The sequence below is a fragment of the Arachis ipaensis genome, chromosome B8 (assembly GCF_059453495.1).
Source record: "Arachis ipaensis isolate K30076 ecotype BB chromosome B8, ASM5945349v1, whole genome shotgun sequence".
Lineage (NCBI taxonomy): Eukaryota > Viridiplantae > Streptophyta > Magnoliopsida > Fabales > Fabaceae > Arachis > Arachis ipaensis.
Window position 1 is genome coordinate 98,656,792 of NC_142443.1, and position 24,838 is coordinate 98,681,629.

A 24,838-nucleotide genomic window follows, 5' to 3' on the forward strand; every position below is an offset into this window, starting at 1 on the left:
GACTGAAGCTTTAGACTAAGAATGCAAGATTCCTGGAATTCATATTAAAAATTTTGGAATCCTTATTTTTGTTTTTCAAATAATTTTCGAAAAAAAATACAAAAAAATCATAAAATCATAAAAAATCAAAAATATTTTTGTGTTCTTGTTTGAGTCTTGAGTCATGTTATAAGTTTAGTGTCACTTGCATATTCATATTGCATTTTTCGAAAATTCATGCATTCATAGTGTTCTTCATGATCTTCAAGTTGTTCTTGGTAAGTCTTCTTGCTTGATCTTGATGTTTTCTTGTTTTGTGTTGTATGGTATTTTTCATATGCATTCTTGAATTCTTAGTGTCTAAGCATTAAAGAATTCTAAGTTTGGTGTCTTGCATATTTTCCTTGCATTAAAAACTTTTCAAAAATATGTTCTTGGTGTTCATCTTAACATTCATAGTGTTCTTGGTGTTCATCTTGACATTCATAGCATTCTTGCATGCATCACATGTTTTGATCTAAAATTCTCATGCATTGCATCATTTTTCTTGTTTTTCTCTCTCTTCATTAAAAATTCAAAAATAAAAAAAAATATCTTTCCCTTTTTCTCTCATCAAATTCGAAAATTTGAGTTGACTTTTTCAAAAAATTTTAAAATCAAGTTGTTTCTTATGAGTCAAATCAAATTTTCAATTTGAAAATCTTATCTTTTTCAAAATCTTTTTCAAAAATCAAATATTTTTCAAATTTCTTAGTTATTTTCGAAAATTCCAAAAATATTTTTCAAAAATCCTTTTCTTATTTTTATCACATGATTTTCGAAAATAACATCATCAATTAATGTTTTGATTCAAAAATTTCAAGTTTGTTACTTACTTGTTAAGAAAGATTCAAACTTTAAGTTCTAGAATCATATCTTGTGATTTCTTGTGAATCAAGTCATTAATTGTGATTTTAAAAAATTCAAATCTTTTTCAAAAACTAATTTCTATCATATCTTTTCAAAAATATCTTCTTATCTTATCTTTTTCAAAAATTTGATTTCAAAAATATCTTTTCTAACTTCCTAGCTTCTTATCTTTTCAAAATTTGTTTCAACTAACTAACTAACTTTTTGTTTGTTTCTTATCTTTTTCAAAACTACCTAACTAACTCTCTCTCTCTAATTTTCGAAAATATCTTCCCCCTTTTTCAAAAAAATTTCTTTTTAATTAACTAATTATTTTAATTTTCAAATCTTAATTTTCGAAAAACCACTAACCTTTTTCAAAAACTATTTTCAAAAATCAACTAACTCTTTTTCAAAAATTATTTTCGAAATTTTCCCTCTCTCATCTTATTCTATTTATTTATTTATTTACTAACATCTCTCCCTCACCCACAAAAAAAATCCGAACCCTCTCTCTCTTACTGAGTTCAGATTTTTCTCTTCTTCTTTTCTACTAACAATAAGGAACCTCTCTACTGTGACATAGAGGATTCCTCTTCTTTTCTTTTTCTCTTCTCTTTCTTATGAGCAGGGACAGAGAAAAAGGCATTCTTGTTGAAGCTGATCCAGAACCTGAAAGGACTCTGAAGAGAAAATTAAGAGAAGCCAAATTACAACAATCCAGAGACAACTTGATTGAAAATTTCAAACAAGTAAAGGAGATGGCAGCCGAACCTAACAACAATGCAAGGAGAATACTTGGTGACTTTACTGCACCTAATTCCAATTTACATGGAAGAAGCATCTCCATTCCTGCCATTGGAGCAAACAACTTTGAGCTGAAACCTCAATTAGTTTCTCTGATGCAGCAGAACTGCAAGTTTCATGAACTTCCATCTGAAGATCCTTTTCAGTTCTTAACTGAATTCTTGCAGATATGTGATACTGTTAAGACTAATGGAGTAGATCCTGAAGTCTACAGGCTCATGCTTTTCCCTTTTGCTGTAAGAGACAGAGCTAGAATATGGTTGGACTCTCAACCTAAAGATAGCCTGAACTCTTGGGATAAGCTGGTCACGGCTTTCTTAGCCAAGTTCTTTCCTCCTCAAAAGCTGAGCAAGCTTAGAGTGGATGTTCAAACTTTCAAACAGAAAGAAGGTGAATCCCTCTATGAAGCTTGGGAAAGATACAAACAGTTGACCAAAAAGTGTCCTTCTGACATGCTTTCAGAATGGACCATCCTGGATATATTCTATGATAGTTTATCTGAACTATCAAAGATGTCACTGGACACTTCTGCAGGTGGATCCATTCACCTAAAGAAAACGCCTGCAGAAGCTCAAGAACTCATTGACATGGTTGCAAATAACCAGTTCATGTACACTTCTGAGAGGAATCCTGTGAATAATGGGACGCCTATGAAGAAGGGAGTTCTTGAAGTTGATACTCTGAATGCCATATTGGCTCAGAATAAAATATTGACTCAGCAAGTCAATATGATTTCTCAGAGTCTGAATGGAATGCAAGCTGCATCCAACAGTACTCAAGAGGCTTCTTATGAAGAAGAAGCTTATGATCCTGAGAACCCTGCAATAGCAGAGGTGAATTACTTAGGTGAACCTTATGGAAACACCTATAACTCATCATGGAGAAATCATCCAAATTTCTCATGGAAGGATCAAAAGCCTCAACAAGGCTTTAATAATGGTGGAAAAAACAGGTTTAACAATAATAAACCTTTTCCATCATCCACTCAGCAACAGACAGAAAACTCTGAGCAAAATACTTCTAATTTAACAAACTTAGTCTCTTATCTATCTAAGGCCACTGTAAGTTTCATGAATGAAACAAGATCTTCCATTAGAAATCTGGAAGCACAAGTGGGCCAGCTGAGTAAAAGGATCACTAAAATCCCTCCTAGTACTCTCCCAAGCAATACAGAAGAGAATCCAAAAGGAGAGTGCAAGGCCATTGACATAAGCACCATGGCCGAACCCAAAGAAGGAGAGGAGGACGTGAATCCCAAGGAGGAAGACCTCCTGGGACATCCAGTGATCAATAAGGAGCTTCTCTCTGAGGAACCAAAGGACTTTGAGGCTCATCTAGAGACCATAGAGATTCCATTAAACCTCCTTATGCCCTTCATGAGCTCTGATGAGTATTCCTCTTCTGAAGAGAATGAGGATGTTACTGAAGAGCAAACTGCCAAGTTTCTTGGTGCAATCATGAAGCTGAATGCCAAATTATTTGGCATTGATACTTGGGAAGTTGAACCTCCCTTGTTCACCAATGAACTAAATGATCTGGATCAACTGACATTACCTCAGAAGAGACAGGATCCTGGAAAGTTCATAATACACTGTACCATAGGCACCATGATCTTTAAGGCTCTGTGTGACCTTGGTTCAGGAATAAACCTCATGCCCCTCTCTATAATAGAGAAACTGGGAATCTATGGGGTGCAAGCTGCTAAAATCTCATTAGAGATGGCAGATAATTCAAGAAAACAAGCTTATGGACAAGTAGAGGACGTGCTAGTAAAGGTTGAAGGCCTTTACATCCCTGCTGATTTCATAGTCCTGGATACTGGAAAGGAAGAGGATGAATCCATCATCCTAGGAAGACCTTTCCTAGCCACAGCAAGAGCTGTGATTGATGTGGACAGAGGAGAATTAATCCTTCAATTGAATGAGGACAAACTTGTGTTTACAACTCAAGGATCTCTCTCTGCACCCATGGATAGGAAGCATAAAAAGCTTCTCTCAAAGCAGAGTCAAACAAAGCCCCCACAGTCAAACTCTAAGTTTGGTGTTGGGAGGCCACAACCAAACTCTAAGTTTGGTGTTGAACTCCCATATCCAAACTCTAAGTTTGGTGTTGGAGAGTCTCAACAAAGCTCTGCACATCTGTGAGGCTCCATGAGAGCCCACTGTCAAGCTATTGACATTAAAGAAGCGCTTGGTGGGAGGCAACCCAATCTTTATTTAACTATATTTTTCTAAGTTATATGTCTTTATAGGTTCATGATCATGTGGAGTCACAAAATAAATATAAAAATTGAAAACGGAATCAAAAACAGCAGAAGAAAAATCACACCCTGGAGGAGCATCTGCCTGGCATTCAACGCCAGAACAGAGCATGGTTCTGGCGCTGAACGCCCAAAATGGGCAGCATCCTGGCGCTGAACGCCCAGAACAAGCATGGTTCTGGCGTTCAATGCCAGAAATGGCAACAAATGGGCGTTGAACGCCCAAAATGGGCACCAACCTGGCGCTGAACGCCCAGAGTTGTGTGCAAGGGCATTTTACATGCCTAATTTGGTGCAAGGTTGTAAATCCTTGAACACCTCAGGATCTGTGGACCCCACAGGATCATCTCAGGATCTGTGGACCCCACAGGATCATCTCAGGATCTGTGGACCCCACAGGATCATCTCAAGATCTGTGGACCCCACAGGATCCCCACCTACCTCTACTCACTTCTTCTCACCCCTCTTTCACACAATCCCATAAACACTCTTCCCCAAAACCCTTCACCTATCACCTCCATCCCTCTTCCCTATTAAACATTCACCACTCACATCCAACCACTCTTCCCAATAAACCTACCTCATAAACTCCACCTACCTTCAAAATTCAAAACCAATTTCCCACCCAAACCCACCCATATGGCCGAACATTAACCCCCCTCTCTTCCCTATATAAAGCCCTCCATTCTTCTTCAAATTCACATAACACAACCCCTCTATACCCTTCTTAGCCGAACCACATCACCTTCTCCCTCTCCTTCATTTCTTCTTCTTCTTCAACTATTCTTTCTTCTCTTGCTCGAGGGCGAGCAAAATTCTAAGTTTGGTGTGGTAAAAGCATAAGCTTTTTGTTTTTCCATTACCATCGATGGCACCTAAGACCGGAGAATCCTCTAGAAAGGGGAAAGGGAAGATAAAAGCTTCCACATCCGAGTCATGGGAGATGGAAAGGTTCATCTCCAAAGCCCATCAAGACCACTTCTATGATGTTGTAGCCAAGAAGAAGGTGATCCCCGAGGTCCCTTTCAAACTCAAAAGAAATGAGTATCCGAAGATCCGACATGAAATTCAAAGAAGAGGTTGGGAAGTTCTAACAAATCCCATCTAACAAGTCGGCATCCTAATGATTCAAGAGTTCTATGCCAATGCATGGATCACCAAGAACCATGATCAAAGTAAGAACCCGGATCCAAAGAACTATGTTACAATGGTTCGGGGGAAATACTTAGATTTTAGTCCGGAGAATGTGAGGTTGGCGTTTAACTTGCCCATGATGCAAGGAGATGAACGCCCCTACACTAGAAGGGTCAACTTTAATCAAAGGTTGGACCAAGTCCTTATGGACATATGTGTAGAAGGAGCTCAATGGAAGATTGACTCCAAAGGCAAGCCGGTTCAACTAAGAAGATTGGACCTCAAGCCTGTAGCTAGAGGATGGTTGGAGTTCATTCAATGCTCAATCATTCCCACTAGCAACCGGTCTGAAGTTACTATAGACCGGGCCATCATGATTCATAGCATCATGATTGGAGAAGAGGTGGAAGTTCATGAGATTATACCTCAAAAACTCTACAAGGTGGCTGACAAGTCCTCCACTATGGCAAGGTTAGCCTTCCCTCACCTCATTTGCCATCTATGCAATTCGGCTGGGATTGACATAGAGGGAGATATCCTCATTAAAGAGGACAAGCCCATCACTAAGAAAAAGATGGAGCAAGCAAGAGAGCCCACTCATGGAGCTCAAGAGGCGTATGAGGCTCATCACCATGAGATCCCGGAGATGCCTCAAATGCACTTTCCTCCACAAAACTATTGGGAGCAAATCAACACCTCCCTAGGAAAATTTAGTTCCAATATGGGACAACTAAGGGTGGAACATCAAGAGCACTCCATCATGCTTCATGAAATAAGAGAAGATCGAAAAACAATGAGGGAGGAGCAACAAAGACAAGGAAGAGACATAGAAGAGCTCAAGGACATCATTGGTTCCTCAAGAAGGAAACGCCACCATCACTAAGGTGGATTCATTCCTTGCTCTTATTTCTTCTGTTTTTCATTTTCTATGATATGTGCTTATCTATGTTTGTGTCTTCATTACATGATCATTAGTAGTTAGTAACTATGTCTTAAAGTTATGAATGTCCTATGAATCCATCACCTCTCTTAAATAAAAATTGTTTTAATTCAAAAGAACAAGAAGTACATGAGTTTCGAATTTATCCTTGAACTTAGTTTAATTATATTGATGTGGTGACAATGCTTCTTGTTTTCTGAATGAATGCTTGAACAGTGCATATGTCTTTTGAAGTTGTTGTTTAAGAATGTTAAATATGTTGGCTCTTGAAAGAATGATGACTAGGAGACATGTTATTTGATAATCTGAAAAATCATAAAAATGATTCTTGAAGCAAGAAAAAGCAGCAAAGAACAAAGCTTGCAGAAAAAAAATAGGCGAAAAAAAAATATAGAAAGAAAAAGAAAAAGCAAGCAGAAAAAGCCAAAAGCTCTTAAAACCAAAAGGCAAGGGCAAATAAAAAGGATCCCAAGGCTTTGAGCATCAGTGGATAGGAAAGCCTAAAGGAATAAAATCCTGGCCTAAGCGGCTAAACCAAGCTGTCCCTAACCATGTGCTTGTGGCGTGAAGGTGTCAAGTGAAAACTTGAGACTGAGCGATTAAAGTCAAGGTCCAAAGCAAAAAAAAAAAAGAGAGTGTGCTTAAGAACCTTGGACACCTCTAATTGGGAACTTTAGCAAAGCTGAGTCACAATCTGAAAAGGTTCACCCAATTATGTGTCTGTGGCATTTATGTATCCGGTGGTAATACTGGAAAACAAAGTGCTTAAGGCCACGGCCAAGACTCATAAAGAAGCTGTGTTCAAGAATAATCATACTGAACTAGGAGAATCAATAACACTATCTGAACTCTGAGTTCCTATAGATGCCAATCATTCTGAACCTCAATGGATAAACTGAGATGCCAAAACTATTCAAGAGGCAAAAAGCTATAAGTCTCGCTCATTTGATTGGAGCTATGTTTCATTGATAGTTTGGAATTTATAGTATATTCTCTTCTTTTTATCCTATTTGATTTTCAGTTGCTTGGGGACAAGCAACAATTTAAGTTTGGTGTTGTGATGAGCGGATAATTTATACGCTTTTTGGCATTGTTTTTAGTATGTTTTTAGTAGGATCTAGTTACTTTTAGGGATGTTCTCATTAGTTTTTATGTTAAATTCATATTTCTGGACTTTACTATGAGTTTTTGTGTTTTTTTGTGATTTCAGGTATTTTCTGGCTGAAATTGAGGGACTTGAGCAAAAATCAGATTCAGAGGTTGAAGAAGGACTGCTGATGCTGTTGGATTCTGACCTCCCTGCACTCAAAGTGGATTTTCTGGAGCTACAGAACTCGAAATGGCGCGCTTCTAATTGCGTTGGAAAGTAGACATCCAGGGATTTCCAGCAATATATAATAGTCCATACTTTGGTCAAGAATAGACGATGTAAATTGGCGTTCAACGGCAGCTTTCTACCCAAATCTGGTGTCCAGCGCCAGAAAAGGAGCCAAAACCAGAGTTGAACGCCCAAACTGGCACAAAAGCTGGCGTTCAACTCCAAAAAGGACCTCTACACGTGCAACACTCAAGCTCAGCCCAAGCACACACCAAGCGGGCCCCGGAAGTGGATTTATGCATCAATTACTTACTTCTGTAAACCCTAGTAGCTAGTTTATTATAAATAGGACCTTTTACTATTGTATTAGGCATCTTTGATCAGTTGTATGCTATCTTAGATCACGTTTGAGAGCTGGCCTCTCGGCCATGCCTGGACTATCACTTATGTATTTTCAATGGTAGAGTTCCTACACTCCATGGATTAAGGTGTGGAGCTCTGCTGTTCCTCAAAGATTAATGCAAAGTACTACTGTTTTCGATTCAATTCATCTTGTTTCGCTTCTAAGATATTCATTGTACTTCAATCTGAATGTGATGAACGTGACAATCATCATCATTCCCTATGAACGCGTGCCTGACAACCACTTCCCTTCTACTTTAGACTGAATGAGTATCTCTTAGATCTCTTAACCAGAATCTTCGTGGTGTAAGCTAGAATGATGGCGGTATTCAAGAGAATCCGGAAAGTCTAAACCTTGTCTGTGGTATTCCAAGTAGGATTCAATAAATGAATGACTGTGACGAGCTCCAAACTCGCTATTGCAGGGCGTTAGTGACAGACGCAAAAGGATAGTAAAAATCCTATTCCAGCATGATCGAGAACCGACAGATGAATAGCCGTGCCGTGACAGGGTGCGTTGACCATTTTCACTGAGAGGATAAGATGAAGCCATTGACAAGGGTGATGCCTCCACACGATTAGCGGTGCCGTGACAGGGCATTAGATCATTTTCCCGAGAGATAACCGAAAGTAGCCATTGACAGTGGTGATGTATCACATAAAGCCAGCCATGGAAAGGAGTAAGACTGACTGGATGAAGATAGCAGGAAAGCAGAGGTTCAGAGGAACGAAAGCATCTCCATTCGCTTATCTGAAATTCTCACCAATGAATTATATAAGTATTTCTATCCCTATTTTATTATATTAAATTCGAAAACTCCATAACCATTTGATATCCGCCTGACTGAGATTTACAAGGTGACCATAGCTTGCTTCATACCGACAATCTCCGTGGGATTCGACCCTTACTCACGTAAGGTATTACTTGGACGACCCAGTGCACTTGCTGGTTAGTTATGCAAAGTTGTGAAGATATGTTTAGACCATGGTTCTGTGCATCCGTTTTTGGTGTCATTGCCAGGGAATCAATTTCGAACAACAATTCACAACCTGAGTAGCAATTTCGCATACCAGAAAGTAAATTGGAAAAACTCACATATCAAGAGGTTGAGACTGACTTTCTTATCGAACTACAAGGATTTGTTCTTCACGATCAGCTGTTGGGCTACTAATAGTAAATAAAATTTTGTGTCAATAATTAAAAAAAACTTATTATTACTAAATTTAACAGAGTAATGTAAGTATTTCAACTTACATTGTTGCAAATTGTAAACTCTATCTTTTCTTTTTTTCATGTCATTTTGTTTCTTGTAAAAAATCTAACTGGAGATTCAGGGATATTTTTCCTAATAAAAGGACATGAAATTAAAATTATCAACCAAGATATTCTAATTAAAAGCAGAAGAAGTAAATAAATGTTAAGAGAAATTACATGGTATTGCTTGATGCATTTACAGACCACTCCAAGCTTGTCTGTGTTTAGATCACAAGTTCATTTTCACTACCCAAATTTACAGTCGGCAATCTAAGCAAAAAAATATTATTCACTAAAACCAAAGAAATTACATCAAGTTTTAGAAAATCTTAGCAGAGAAAGAAAAAGAACTTTATATAAGAATCTGAATCTTACGTCTGTGATGAATCATATCGCTTGTCCGTTGAGTCGCAGTCATTTCTCTATGTTTCAGCCCGAGCAACTTTTGTTTTTGCAGGATTGTCATTTTTTCTTCATTCTTTTTTTTGTTTTTTTTTTTTTTACTTATCTCCTCTATTTCTTCGCTTCTGAAAATTCATAGAAAAAGTTTTGATTTAAAATCAAGATGAACCTTATTTCAAAATAAAATGAACCAAAATTTTTAAATGATTGCAACATACAATCCATGTTAAAAAACAGGTAGAGAAACAAGCAGTCAAGTGAATCTCAGTTAATTCACAAATGAACCAAAATTATTTCAGATTTGAACAAGCAGTCAAAAAGACTCAATTATCACTAAAAACACATTGAATGTATACAACTGAGAAATATCAAAGCTATAACTAACTAAACAAGTACACATGAATAATTTTAGCAAATTCAAGCAAAACTAAACTAAATGAACCTCAATTACACTAATAAATAAACTTAAATTACTTAAGGAATAAAAGATTTAGTTAATACTTATGAGCATCATTAAGCGAACCTCAATTAATTTACAAATGAACCAAAATTAATTCAGATTTGAACAAGCAATCAAAAAGACTTAATCATCAACAAAAACACATCGAATATGTACAGCTGACAAATATCAGAGCTATAACCAACTAAACAAGCACATATGAATAAGTTTAGCAAATTAAAGAGAAACTAAACCAAATGAACCTCAATTAAACTAAGAAATGAACTTAAATTATTTAAAGAATAAAAAATTTGGTCAATACTTATCAGCATCATCAAGTAAACCTCAATTAATTCTCAAATGAACCGAAATTAGTTCAATTTGAACAAGCAGTCAAAAAGACTCAATCAATAACAACAGAGTATATATATTTATAACAATAAAATAATCATTTCTGAATCTTACTTATCTTTGGATCCAGTTTCGATTTCTAAAGATGAATCTAGTTGAACAAACTTCTTTTTTTGCTTTGTTTCTTCGCCACTCTTTGTGGTTGTTTTCATTTTTTTGGTAGTGTTTTCTGCATTTCTTCTTCTTCTCTGTAATACATACAAAATTTTTTGTTAAAATAACAATATATAACTTTAAATAAATAGATAGTCTCTGATAAATCATGGTGAGAAGTATACTCATATTCAGAATCAACTTCTTCTTCTGAAGACGAATGAAGGATGACAGGTTTCTTTTTTTCTTTCTTCCTTTTTTTCCTTCATTTTTTCCTTGTTTTCTTCTTTCTCTTCCCCCCTCAGATTTGCTCTTTTTACAAGGCCCTAAAACAGAAACTTATTTAGTTAGCACAATAATTGAGAAGCAACTAAACCAAAATTTCAAGGGAAATAAATTTTTTTTTAGTTACGATTTCATTCTTTGCCTCAAAGGCAATCTTGTCGACCAGCCTCCTGCATGTCTAGTACACTACCCACGGTGGCCCAGGAATATCATCTGCTACTGCGTCAAAGAACATCGATTCATGAAAATAGATTATTATTAATACAAAGACGCAACCATCAACTGAAAGTTTCTCTGCTATTTTCAGGGCTTTGATCCCTTTGAGCAGGAAGCTGAGCACATAAGATTCCCAATTCCATTCTCGGACTGTCTCCACATGAAGGACAGGTGACTTATGGACTAGGGATAATGTGCTTATTGTTTCGGGCTTTTGGCAACAAAAAGCATTTTTGGATGAAGAGGATGAACGTCGTCTTGAATTTCAGCAAGTTTTCCTCTCCTTCAGCACTCATCTGCATCACAAATTTTGACAATGACGCCAAAGTAGCACCTTTGAAACTGTCAATAATTTTTTTCTGCTGCTTATTCAATTTGTTGTACACACTTTTTTCGAGAAAATTAGCCCCTATAATAGCACCAGCACCGAAATAGTTTAATATAAACAATTTAATATAAAAATAACAAAAAGTTCAAAAAGAAAAAATACAAATGTAAAAAACTGAAAAGTATAATGCCGCTTGAATTTAGGCCCAATGCATCTCTTATCTTGGTAGGGGTTATGTAGATTTTTCCATAGCGCGTCTCCAAGAATCCTTTATAGAGATCAAAGAAAAGTATCAATTCCCTTAAGAGCTTGTGTGAGACATTCAATGATGGGATATGTCTCAGTGCACCAAATCCTATTTCCTCGACAATAGCTTTCTTTTGATCACTCATGACGGCGAATACTTTAGCTATCGTTCTCGTTGAGCATCTCAAATAATGAGTTTTCTGCAAGTATTTGAAACATTATGTTATCTTATATTTTTATAATACAAAAATAGAGTTAATTTAATGTGGATATGCTTATATCGTAAAGTGACTTCTCCTCTTTTGAGAGGGTCTTCTTTGTCATTTTGGCTGTAAGGAATAAAAAATTTGGTCAATACTTATCAGCAGCATCAAGTGAACCTCAATTAACACAAAAATGAACCAAAATTAGTTCAGATTTGAACAAGTAGTCAAAAAGACTCAATCATCAACAAAAACACATTGAATTTATTTCAGGATCCAAATGAACCTCAATTAAACTAAGAAATAAATCGAAATTACTTAAGGAATAAAAAATTTGGTCAATACTTATCAGTAGCATCAAGTGAACCTCAATTAACACACAAATGAACCGAAATTAGTTTAGATTTGAACAAGTAGTCAAAAAGACTCAATCATCAACAAAAATACATTGAATTTATTTCTGGATCCAAATGAACCTCAATTAAACTAAGAATTGTATCGAAATTACTTAAGGAATAAAAAATTTGGTCAATACTTATCAATAGCATCAAGTGAACTTCAATTAACACACAAATGAATTGAAATTAGTTCAGATTTGAACAAGCAGTCAAAAAGACTCAATCATCAACAACAATACATCGAATTCATTTCTAGATCTAAATGAACCTCAATTAAATTAAGAAACGAACCAAAATTACTTAAGAAATAAAAACTTGGTCAATACTTATTGACAACATCAAGTGAACCTCAATTAACACACAAATGAACCGAAATTAGTTCAGATTTGAACAAGCAGTCAAAAAGACTCCATCATTAACAAAACACATCCAATTCATTTTTAAATCCAAATGAACTTCAATTAAACTAAGAAATGAACCGAAATTACTTAAGGAATAAAAAATTTGGTCAATACTTATCAGTAACAACAAGTGAACTTCAATTAAGACACAAATGAAGCAAAATTTGTTCAGATTTGAACAAGCAGTCAAAAGACTCAATCATTAACAAAAACACATCCAATTCATTTCTGGATCCAAATGAACCTCAATTAAACTAAGAAATGAATCGAAATTACTTAAGGAATAAAAAATTTGGTCAATACTTATCTGCAGCATCAAATAAACTTCAATTAACACCCAAATGAACCAAAATTAGTTCAGATTTGAACAAGCAGTAAAAAAGCAAGACTCAATCATCAACAAAAATACATCAAATTTATTTCTAGATCCAAATGAATCTCAATTAAACTAAGAAATGAACCAAAATAATTTATCAAAACCGATAAACTAACAACATTGCTTCATTAGATTCCCTAGTTACAGAAAAAAAATAAGAAAAAATTGAATCAGAGAAAGTCGATCCACTAAACCCTAACCCGAACTAGTAGAAATGTGAGAAATGCGAAGGAGAAAACTAAACATAATGAACAAGTAGTTTTGTCAGTACCTTGAGGAATCTTTGTTTTTCTTTTTCTGTGTTTTTTGTTGATGATCTCAAACGCACCACCGAATTTTGCAGCAGTTTCCACAGAGAATTTGAAAAATTTTTGAGAAAGATTTCAAATTCTTTTGTTGCAATTTTGAATACGAGATATGAACAATTTTTCATATTAGAGCGCGAAAACACAGGTAACGTTTATTGGGATTTTGGGCAGGTGTACACACTCTTTTAATGAGTGTGATTTTTGTTGGTGTTGGGCCTGCTTAACTGAACTTGGATGACAATAAAATTTAAATGTGTAGCAGATTTCTAACCAAATATATGCAATAATAACATGTATTTATTTCTTGAGTAGCATTGTCGAGTTCATGCAAATGGATTAATCTTATAAGAGTAATGCTAGGAAGATAATAATTTAAAATTATTTAATTTAATTTAATATTTATAGATTTATGTATAAGATATTTAAAATTATATATTTATCATATATAATATTATGTATTTATTTTAAAAATAATTAATAAATATAAAATAAAAACACTTTAAATTCAACCAGCAATTATTCTGCATATCTTTTAGACAAAGATTATTGTACAACTAGAGGTTTTTAACAAAAAAATAATGTTATATATTTAATTTTTTTGTTAATTAAATTTAGTCAAATTGGTCTAACATAACAAAAATTAATTATAACTAATATTATTTTAAGATTTATTGTTTAACTTAATTGAATTTGATTTATCAAAAAATTTAGATGTGTAATATTACTCTTAATAAAAATCCCATTTCTCAAACACGTTGAGCACAATCGGTTTTTTTTATTCACTGAGATTGATTGCATGTGTTTATGACAAAACATTAATTTATGGTAAAATAATGGTAGGGTTGTTCCAAGGTTTTAGATCTTTTTGCTGTTATACAAGTTTTGCTCCGTCATTATTATTGTTCTAAACAAGTTGGTTGTTTTTTTTCTTCCTAAACAGTTATTATACCAAAATTGGACGCGCATCCTTTTGGTTTAAATTAGGGTGCGTTTCAGATTTTAGTTATTATCTTAGTCTTTGCTATGTTGAATTGGGAGATACAGTAAAAAAATAAAAAACAAAATTATTTAGCAAATTTTTTTATTTATAACACCTGTTTTTAGGTCTGCTCATTTGGAGTTATGAATTTTTCTCATACTTAAAAAAAAAAATCCATGATGATCCATTTTGACTTAAACATATATTGTTTAGGGTATTGCTACATGACCATTTAAAGTTGAATACTAAAACAAATAACTTTTATTGGTGGAAAAAATATATATATTTGACAACAAACAAGAAGGTTCAACTTCCTTATTTTAATTTTCATTGAAGTTCTGTGGCTATTTTGTATTTTGAAGATATATTTTAATAGTATAATAATAATTTTTTTAAGCTTTTAATATTTTCAATAACTTTATGTAAAATGTTTTTTTTATGTTGCTCTTAAAATGTATTTTTGGAATATATATTAACAAGATTCAAAAACATAATTGAGATATTTGTCTTATTTTTTGCTTTTTGTTCTCCCATCACCTTTTTTAGCCAAATGTTTTACCCACATATCTTATGTTAATAAAAAAAATATTAGTTCTTCAATTAAGGTTTACTTTCTCCATATTAGCATTCCCCGAATACTGATTTGGTCCATAAAAAGTAAATAGTATAATATTTTTGAATAATAATTAAAAAATAATTATTTTAAATCATAAATTATTACTATTTTGTAAAATTTAAAAAGAATTCTAAAATTAATGTTCGAGTTTAAATTATGTTATATCACGATAAATTGGGCAATTAAAAAAAATAAAGAATTCATATAAATCTAAACCGTTTATACGAATGTAAAAAAATATATGATCAAAATTTATTCATATAACAAGGAATGAAAGACTCGGTGTTCCTTGAAAAAGATATGGTCAAAATGACATGCTATTATTAGAGGTAATAAATAATAAATAAAGTAACATTCATTAAAATATGTACAGTCTATTTAAAAATTAAAAAAAAAATTAACCTGATCATTAAACATAATAAAGTAAACAGTTAACAATAAGTGTTGAGTAGGATGATGGGTGAATTCACCATTTGATAATAAGAAAAATACAATAAACGCATTAAATTTGTTCCGTTCATATAAAATGAAATCTAAGGCTCTCGAGAAAAGAGCAAACATATCTACTGAAGCAACAGACGAAAAAAAGAAAAGTTTGTATGCTGAAACAACTCGTGCTAGCATCTAATAATAAATAATAAATAAGAAAAGAATGAATGTTGCTATGCTTTCTTCTGCAAATTGTTTGTTTCAATCAACTCTTTAAGATCCTTAAGGATGGTAGGCTTTGATCGAACATCATGCTGATTTGTCAAAGTTGTAACAAAGTCTTTAGGGACAAAGCACAGTTCCTCAGAATAAAGCTTCTCTTGAACAAAGGGAGAAGTAACAAGAGCACATAGATCTTCACTTGGAGGAGCAACCTCATTTTCTTTCTGCAACCATTATTATTATAGCAAAATATGATAAGCAGAAATGTTTGAACAAACGCAATTAAAACTTATAAAAAAAGGAAGAGTGTTGGATACACACAAGCGCTCAGTCCATTATTTCTAATTGCACTTCTCATTAATTAAATTGCTAAAATTATTGTTTTTAATTGGTGGACCACTTCTCTAATATATAGTTCAGAAAAAAATATTAAAAAACCTCTTGCAATTACCCAAAATAAATAATAGAAAAGAGGCAGTTACATGTTAAACAGATAGATAAGTAGCTCATTTTTTTAATCTCTCAATTTATAATTCTTGTTCCTAAAGTTTCTCTTGTTGTGTTGACCAAATCCTCCCATTCAAATAACTGTTTCCTTAAAATTCTATTTCACTTTCTCTCTCTTTGTATCTCTATCTCATATAACTAATCATATGTATGCAATAATAACATGTATTTATTCTTGAGGAGCAATGTCGAGTTCATGTAGAATTAATCTTCGGTTATTCTACTTTGTTTAAAAAATAAAACATTTTAAATTCAAACAGAAATTATATGGACAAGTGAGGGACAAGCAAAAGATTCTAAACCATTAATATCTAATATAGTCACCCAAAAAAACCATTAATATCTAATATGTAATTAATCATTGATTTCAAATAACTTTAAACATTAGAGGTGATAAAAGAAATTCATGAGTAAATAACATACAAATAATTTCTCCAAAAATAATATTTGGATACTCACAATTAATCCAACCTTAAACAATGAAGAAAAGGAACGAACAAAAATTAAAGCAGCACTGTAGAAGAGTACATGAAGTTGCAACATTAAATATAAAAGAGAAAAACCCAAATCAGTCCCTGACAATTACCTCGAAAGACAACGAGGCCCTGACAAAAAAAACCCCAATCCGGCCCCTAACAAAAAAAATAAACCCAACCCGGCCCCTGACAATTACTTCGAAAGGACAACGAGGTCCTTGTGCCAAAAAAAAAAATAACATTTATTTTTTTTGGCACAGGGGCTAATCTGTCCCAAAAAAAATTTATCAGGGGCCGGATTGGGTGTTTTTTTTCTTGGGAGCCTCGTTGTCCTTTCGAGATAATTGTCAGGGGCCGGATGGGGTATTCGATCAATATAAAACTTAATTCTAAACAAAAAATTTCTTCGGCCTAATTCTTAATTATAAAAATTATCTAAACAAAAAATTTTAAAGAAAATATATTAAAAAAAATATAAACATCAGACTACGGTAATATTACAGTCATCCAAAAAACACTATTATGGATGCATGTAACAAATAATAATAATAATAATAATAATAATAATAATAATAATAATAATAATATAATAATAATAATAATAAAAGAAGCAGTTACCTGGAGTGTGTTCATTAGTTGAAGCATACCAACTTGAGTTTGAAGGTACTTCACATATCTAGAAGCTGCATGGAGCATCTCAGCTGTGTTCATCTTTGGTCCACCTGGAACCAACTTTCCAAGTTCTTGTGTCTTCTCTGTGATTCTCCTTCTTCTCTCTCTTGCCGCTATGCTCTGTGCAGAAATAGTTCTCTCATTATCTTTTTTCTCGCTCTCATTATTAATTCCCACACAAAAACCATTGCGTACAACTTCAGGAACCATGAAGTCTGATGACGGTGCTGCTACTGCTGCAGGTAATAGTAATTCTTCTGCTAATGCTGCTTCTTCTGATGGTAATAAGGAAGATGAATTCAGTATAAACCCATCAAATAAACTGGGCGATGCATACTCCTTGAGTGGAGGAGAGAGTTGGAGTTCCTCATCCTCATGAAAATACTTTTGGCGTTTGGGACATGAAAGAAGGGTGTTAACATTAGAATATTCAGTCTGAAAGAGATCATTGGGTGAGATAAAGGAGTTATGAGAAGAAGTGCAATCAGGACCAAGTAGTTGATGAGAAGACAAAATTTCAGTATGGAAAAATTCATTATTAAGGTCAAAATAAGGGTCAAAGAAAAAGTTGTTAGGAAACGAGCCTTCTTGGTTGTGTTGGTGGTAATAATGGTCAAGTGTAAGTTCTTCTGGTGCAGTTAGTTCATGAAAATTGGTGGTAAAATTATCTGACATTAATGAATTTTGAAGTGCATCTCCATTCAAGTACGTACTCAGTGCCATTGAAAATAGTAATAGAAAAACAAAAGGTAAAACCTGAAATGATAGTAAAGTTGAATTAGTGTAATGGAATAGTAAAATAGAAAATCAGTGTAGCATTTAATTAACTACTCTCCTCTACTGTGTACATGAGAATGTCCAAGTTAATGGTTAAGCTAAAGCTCAAATAAATACATGCTACTAAGTGAAAATAAAAATCTTTCTATATAATGACAGAAAAATGACAAAAGAATCTTAGTTTGAAAGCTACAAAATCTTTTAAGGTACCTTTTCTCCACTTGGAAAGCTACAGAATCTTTGGAGAGAAAGAGAGAGAAAAGAGAGTAATAAGACTATGGAAGACTTATACAAGAAGTACAGTAGAGCTGTATGTAAAAATGATAGTTACATGTGAATACATAAACTGACTCTTATGCTCCTTCCTAGTGTGCTACTTTGTGGGTTCAGATTTTCTAGGAGAAGTTACAAAGGCAGTTACATTTCTATTTTTTTTTATTTTATGATTTTTTTCCATCACTTACTATGCTATTAATCATATAGATGATTATAACATATATTATTTATGTATGTTATCTATTAATTTCTTTTGCCATCAAGATATTAAGTTTGATATCAAAATTATTTGTTAAAAATTGAAAAAATGTCATATTAATAAATTTTATATGGATTATTTTCATAAATTATTATATACCATCAATTAAATGAAAGAATAAATTAACAAACATTATTAATGTATCACTAAATTATATTAAAGACAACGATAATAAGAAATACTAATTAAAGTTTTAATATTTAAAATATATCTTTTATTATGTATATCTATATAAAAATATTTGTTAAAAAACATTGGTTAACTATCTTCACTAAACTAATTAATTACATGTTTATTATAATTATACTTATTTAACAAATAAATATAAAGGTAGACTAATAGGCACCATAAGTGCATGATAATACAATAATATTTTATTAATTTTTTTTTTAAATTCTGTTTCACTTAATTTTTTTCTAATAGTTAGGTGCCAAATATGTAATTTATAGATGTTTCATAATTAATTTTTTTTTTTACCAAAAGATAGGAGACTCGAACCCGCAACCTCTTAATTGAGTATGGAGAGACTATGCGCGACCTCTTAATTGAATATAGGGAGTCTATGCCATTTGAGATATAACTCCTTGGCAGTTTCTTTTGCTTGTTAATGTTGAGTTTAAACAATATATAATTATCGAAAAAAGTATTCGTATGAATTATTGTTCATAATTAATTTATCGTATATGCGCGACCTCTTAATTGAATATAGGGAGTCTATGCCATTTGAGCTATAACTCCTTGGCAGTTTCTTTTGCTTGTTAATGTTGAGTTTAAACAATATATAATTATCGGAAAAAGTATTCATATGACTTATTGTTCATAATTAATTTATCGTATATTTTGAAAATACATTTAATTCTTATTTCAAAAATAATTATAATAATTTTTTTCTAAGTATATAATATAAAATATTTACTTCAAAAAATAGGTACTAATGTTTCATAATTATTATTATTTTAGACGAACTTAAATGTACTACAAGAGTAATGGTAAAATTTGAAGACAAATTTTATTTAAGAAAAAGGTATTGCAATATTGCCGTGATGGGATAAAATGAGTCAAAGATGTGTACAAAAGATAGAGTACAGTGAGTATTTTATTATACATGATTGGATACGTTTAACTTATTTTATGATGAATGTATAATATAATATTTATATTAAATTGTAAGTAATATACAACAAGATTTTCATATAAGGATTAAAAAACAAATTTTGTTCCGTCATTCATATTAAAAACTTCACCCCATCCATAACAATAAGATAATGATGTATAAATAATTTTTTTAAAATAAACATTGACACATGATTCTAATCACTAAACAATGAGCAAAGAACAAAAATTCAACCACCACCACATTAAAATAAAATTTTTTAACCTAAACAAAATCATATATCAAGTTATACACCTGCTAAAATATAAGAGTATACAGTTAAACTGAAAAAAAAATTCAATTTGTATATATGTAACAAAAATTGATCAACTCACTTAATTTTACTTTTATGCATAAACATCACATTTCAATATATAAATGTTTATAGTTCACAATTCTTTTTTTATTTATATAGAACTATGTTTAAAATAAAAACAAAAACATAAATACAATAATTCTCCGAATCATTCAAATTTAAAGAAACTTAAAGAAAACTAAAATAAAAAGTTGAGAATTGTTTTCATTATAGTAAAGTATTCAAAAGATTTCAATGATGTTAAGTTCAAATATGTTAAAATACACTCTTTAAATCTTTGTAGTATATACACTTTAATAACCATACACCCAGATAACACAACAATTTTAGAATTAATATCCAAATTCACAAGAGACACCAACCATTCTACATTTTGGGATTAGGGGATTTAATAAAGCATAATTTTTTTTGTACTATCATCCACTTTAAGGAATAATATCTTTGTGTTTATCTTTAGTCTACCATGAACTAACTTTTTAACCTCTTACAAAAAATATATTTTGATAGGTAATAATTATGATAATTTTTAAGTAATTTTTTATTGAAACCTTTTAAAGTTTTATTGACCATAAAGTTTTTTATATTGTTAATATATATATATATATATATATATATATATATAATTAAATACAAAAAAAATTGAGAATGATATAAAATTTGTATGAAATATTTAGTTATACCCTAATAGCTAATAATTAAATCAGAGTGATGATTATGCAATTATATATATAGAGTGAATGCTACCCAACCCCTCTAAAATAACATTTAAGTTACCCTTCATTATATGTCACATTGTAATTGGTCTTTATCTTAACCATAGTTGGATTATTTTATAATTTATTATTCTTAAAATATCAAAGCTCCACTCCCATTAATTGAAGTACATTCCACTCCTCCATTCTTTGTTTATCACTTCATCACCTAGATTTGGTCCTTTCAAGCACCGTCGCGTTCGTGACAAGAAGTGCCAACCTCATCGCCATGCCCTCCCACACAACTTCTTTTCCCAGTATAGCGAGTGCCCTCTTTTTGTCGTGGATCACTGCTTACCCACATAATTAATGGTTAATTTGGTTATTAAATTTTTTTATTAAAAAAACATATCTTTATTTAATTACGTGATGGAATATATATTTATATATAAAATATAATATAATAAAATAAATCTATTCAAAGTATTTAAAAGTATAATTAAAATCATGAACATACAAATATAATAATAAAATTTGTACTCCAAACAAATAAACATTTTTTTATCATACATATATTATTTAAAAATAAATATATTATTAAAATTAATAACAGAAATTTAAAATGATAAAATTCAACTTTTTTATCGTATTTTTTATAATATTTTTATTTTTTAATTTTTAATTTATTAGTACTTTATTATTTAATTAATAATTAAATAAATTATTTTTATGAAAAATTATTTTTTATATTATATTAGAGAAGAGACCAATATAACAGTTTAAAAAATAAATTGTATAAATATTTAAGAGATAAATATGAAATACATACCTAAGTAATGTTTAGTTTGGTTATTAAATTTTTTTATTAAAACAAATCTTTATTTAATTACACGATAGAACATATATTCATATGTAAAATATAATATAATAACTCTATTTAGAGTACTTAAAAGTATAATTAAAATCATAAAAAATATATTTTTTATCGTACATAAATTAATTTAAAAAATAATAAATTGTTAAAATTAATAACACTAGTTTAAAATGATAAAATCTAACTTTCTTACAAGTATTTTTTATAGTATTTTTATTTTTTTAATTTTTAATTTATTCATGCTTTATTATTTAATTAATAATTAAATAAATTATCTTCATGATAAATTATTTTTTGTATTATCTTAAAGAAGAGACTAATATAACAGTTTAAAAAATAATGTAAAAATAATTTTTAAATAAAAATAGATAATATTAAAATTTTTAAATACAAAAGTAAATTATATAAATAGATATTTAAGAGATAAATATAAAATATATGCCTACTGTTTTATTTATTTTAGGTATGTATTTCATAATTATCTCTTAAATATTTATACAATTTATTTTTTAAACTGCTATATTGGTCTCTTCTCTAATATAATACAAAAAATAATTTTTCATAAAAATAATTTGTTTAATTATTAATTAAATAATAAATTACTAATAAATTAAAAATTAAAAAAATAAAAATACTATAAAAAATACGGTAAGAAAGTTAAATTTTATCATTTTAAATTTCTGTTATTAATTTTAATAATATATTTATTTTTTTAAATAATATATATATGATAAAAAAAATATGTTTATTTGTTTGGAGTACAAATTTTATTATTATATTTATATGTTCATAATTTTAATTATACTTTTAAATACTTTGAATAGATTTATTTTATTATATTATATTTTACATATAAATATATGTTCCATCACGTAATTAAATAAAGATATTTTTTTAATAAAAGAATTTAATAACAAAAATTAACCATTAATTTTGTGGATAAGCAGTGATCCATGGCAAAAAGAGACGCTGGCTATACTGGGAAGTTCAAGTTATGGCGAAATTCAACGACGTGACTAAGGGATGATGCACTAAAGAAATAGAGGTTATGTGGGAGGGCAGAAGATGGTGATGACGATGACGATGGTGCTTCTTATTACGAACGCGACGATGCTTGGAAGGACGGAATCTATGTGATGAAGTGATGAACAAAAAATGGAGAAGTGGAATGTGCTTCAATTAACGGGAGTGGAGCTTTAATATTTTAAGAATAATAAATTATAAAATAATCCAACTATGGTTAAGATAAGGACCAATTACAATGTGACACATAATGAAGGGTAACTTACGTGTTATTTTAGAGGGGGTTGGATAGCATTCACCTATATATATATATGTTTTTGTCAATGAATTGTATCTTAAATAGTATAGTCTCTTTATATTCAACTAAGAAATCGCAAATTCGAGTCTCCTTATCACATACATAACATTTGTTTTGGTGAAAAAAAAAAAAAAGACCACGTTCGACTTTTACTTTGACATTTGCGTTTATTTAGGTTTTTTTTATCTGATTTTATTACTGTTGATTAGCTTTTTTTTTGTTTGAAAAAAAAATTATAAGTACACATGCTCCAAAAAAATTATTGTATCGCATGATATAAACCGTAGACCATGCACCAACCATTGTGACACCATTATATGTTCACAAACAGCAAAAACTATGAAATAAACTTAGTTTCAAAAGATTTAATTTTTTTTATAAAATCTCTTGAGAAGAAAAAAAATGATATGTTAATTCTCTAAATATAAATTCTGCTAAGTTCTTTTTCTTAATCAGTTTTTTTTATGTAACTTCTAAATAATTTTAAAATATTCCAACAAAAAATTATATCAAATATAAAAGTCATATGTAACTTATAAAAAATAGATATATTTTGTCAAATTTAGGTTATTTTTTGGAGTTAAACCTCAAAGGAGTACTTGAGATTCACCGAATACACTAATTTAGTCCTTGACTTACCAATTGCACTGTTTATATCCCCGACTTTGTTAAAATTGCACCACGGTCGTCCCTCTCTACATCTTCGGCCAGATTAACTGTTGCTGGCAGTGACATGGCGCTAAGATGCCATGCTGGGTTCCACGCTGGAGTGTCAATTTTGGCGGTAAAAAGAAAGGTGGATGGAACGGCGTCGTTTGAGACTTGTTGAGAGTCGAAATCCAAATAACCCAATGTCTGTGATCACTTTCTCTTCCTCTTCTTCTTCTGAACACCAACACTACGCACCATAAAATCCTGAGTCCTAGCGACTGTCTAGGGTTTGAAGGTGGAAAATGTTTGGCTTCGTGGAGTTCGCTGCCACTGTGATAGTTGTGTTCAATCATTGTGGGAGAAATTTGTGTACAGTCAGTCACAAGCCCCTAACATTAGGAGGAGGCCAGGAGCTCTAACAAAGAAAAGAAGAAAAGATGCTGATGAAGGTAATAGTGGTAACAAGAAAACCAAACTAAGTGGACGTTTGAAAAGGCATCTGAAGACATTCACATGTAGGTATTGTGGAGTAAAAGCGCATACTAAGAGAGGGTGCTTAAAGAAAAAACTAGATGAAGTAGCTGCTGCTGTTGTAACTGCAAAGGCTGCTGCAGATAAAGCCAAATCTAATGCCACTGCTTCTGCTTTCTGCTTCTGGGGCTGACCCTCAGCCTACTACCGCTGCTGCACCTGTTGATAATCCTCCTGCTGCTTCACCTGTTGATAATCCTCCTACTGTGGAGATTGAGCTATCACAACCAAACTATGAAGGATCACAAGTAATACACTTCTTTTTGTCACTACATAACTTCATCCAAAATTTGTGTGCACTGGACTCATTCAGGATCGAAATGTTTTTCTGTTTTAGGACATAGTAGGAGCTGCTGCACTAGTATCATCAAGAACAGAGAAGTTACCCACCAAAAAGAGGATCTCACCACCACATTAATCGATTGGTGTGGATCCAATGCAAGGAGCCAGTGTAGCAACATCTTTAAGATTGGCCATTTTTTGAAGTTTGTTCCAACTCCCGGTTTCAAAGCACCAAGGAAAAAGAGCAATTGATGTTTGATGCCATGCTACTTACCCCCCTCAGGGTGTTTAAGACAATATTTCTTTGTTTTGTTGATGACAGTTACTAGAGAGTTGCTTTGTTTAGAACAATAGGCCAAACTTTTATATTGCCAGACTTGATTTCTTTTGTGTTGCACTTGTTTTGTTCCTTTAATGTTTGATACTCAATCATGTTTATCAGTTTTAGTAATTATGCATTATGTATTCTTCTATGATAAAGTTAGATGATTTTTAATTATTTTTCTTTATGGTAACTACTCTATCAAAACAGGGCACATTACTTAAGAAAAAAAGCAACTCTAACTTACTTTCATTCATCTATTAACATATTACATACAACATTGTCAGAACTTTAAAGTCATAACTAATACAACAACTACAGTAAAAAAGACCAGTATGCCTAAAAATTATATTATACATTTTTGAGTCCTACTTCAGCTTCCAATTTTCCAATC

At 31.6% G+C, this 24,838-nt stretch overlaps 1 protein-coding gene and 1 non-coding gene across 2 annotated transcripts; both read right to left on the bottom strand.

Moving 5' to 3' along the window:
* Positions 1-2,024: 2,024 nt before the first annotated feature.
* Positions 2,025-2,132, bottom strand: LOC148548971 (small nucleolar RNA R71). Its single transcript, XR_015897133.1, has one exon. It is a non-coding gene; the product is annotated as a small nucleolar RNA R71 (small nucleolar RNA).
* Positions 2,133-15,200: 13,068 nt separating this feature from the next.
* LOC107611249 (transcription factor bHLH53-like) lies at positions 15,201-17,713 on the bottom strand. Its single transcript, XM_016313199.2, has 2 exons — positions 16,937-17,713; positions 15,201-15,559 (listed from the first exon to the last, which is right to left on the bottom strand). The coding sequence occupies exons 1-2, from the start codon at positions 17,711-17,713 to the stop codon at positions 15,347-15,349; spliced, it is 990 nt and encodes a 329-aa protein (XP_016168685.1). The 3' UTR covers positions 15,201-15,346.
* Between the last annotated feature and the right edge of the window lie 7,125 nt (positions 17,714-24,838).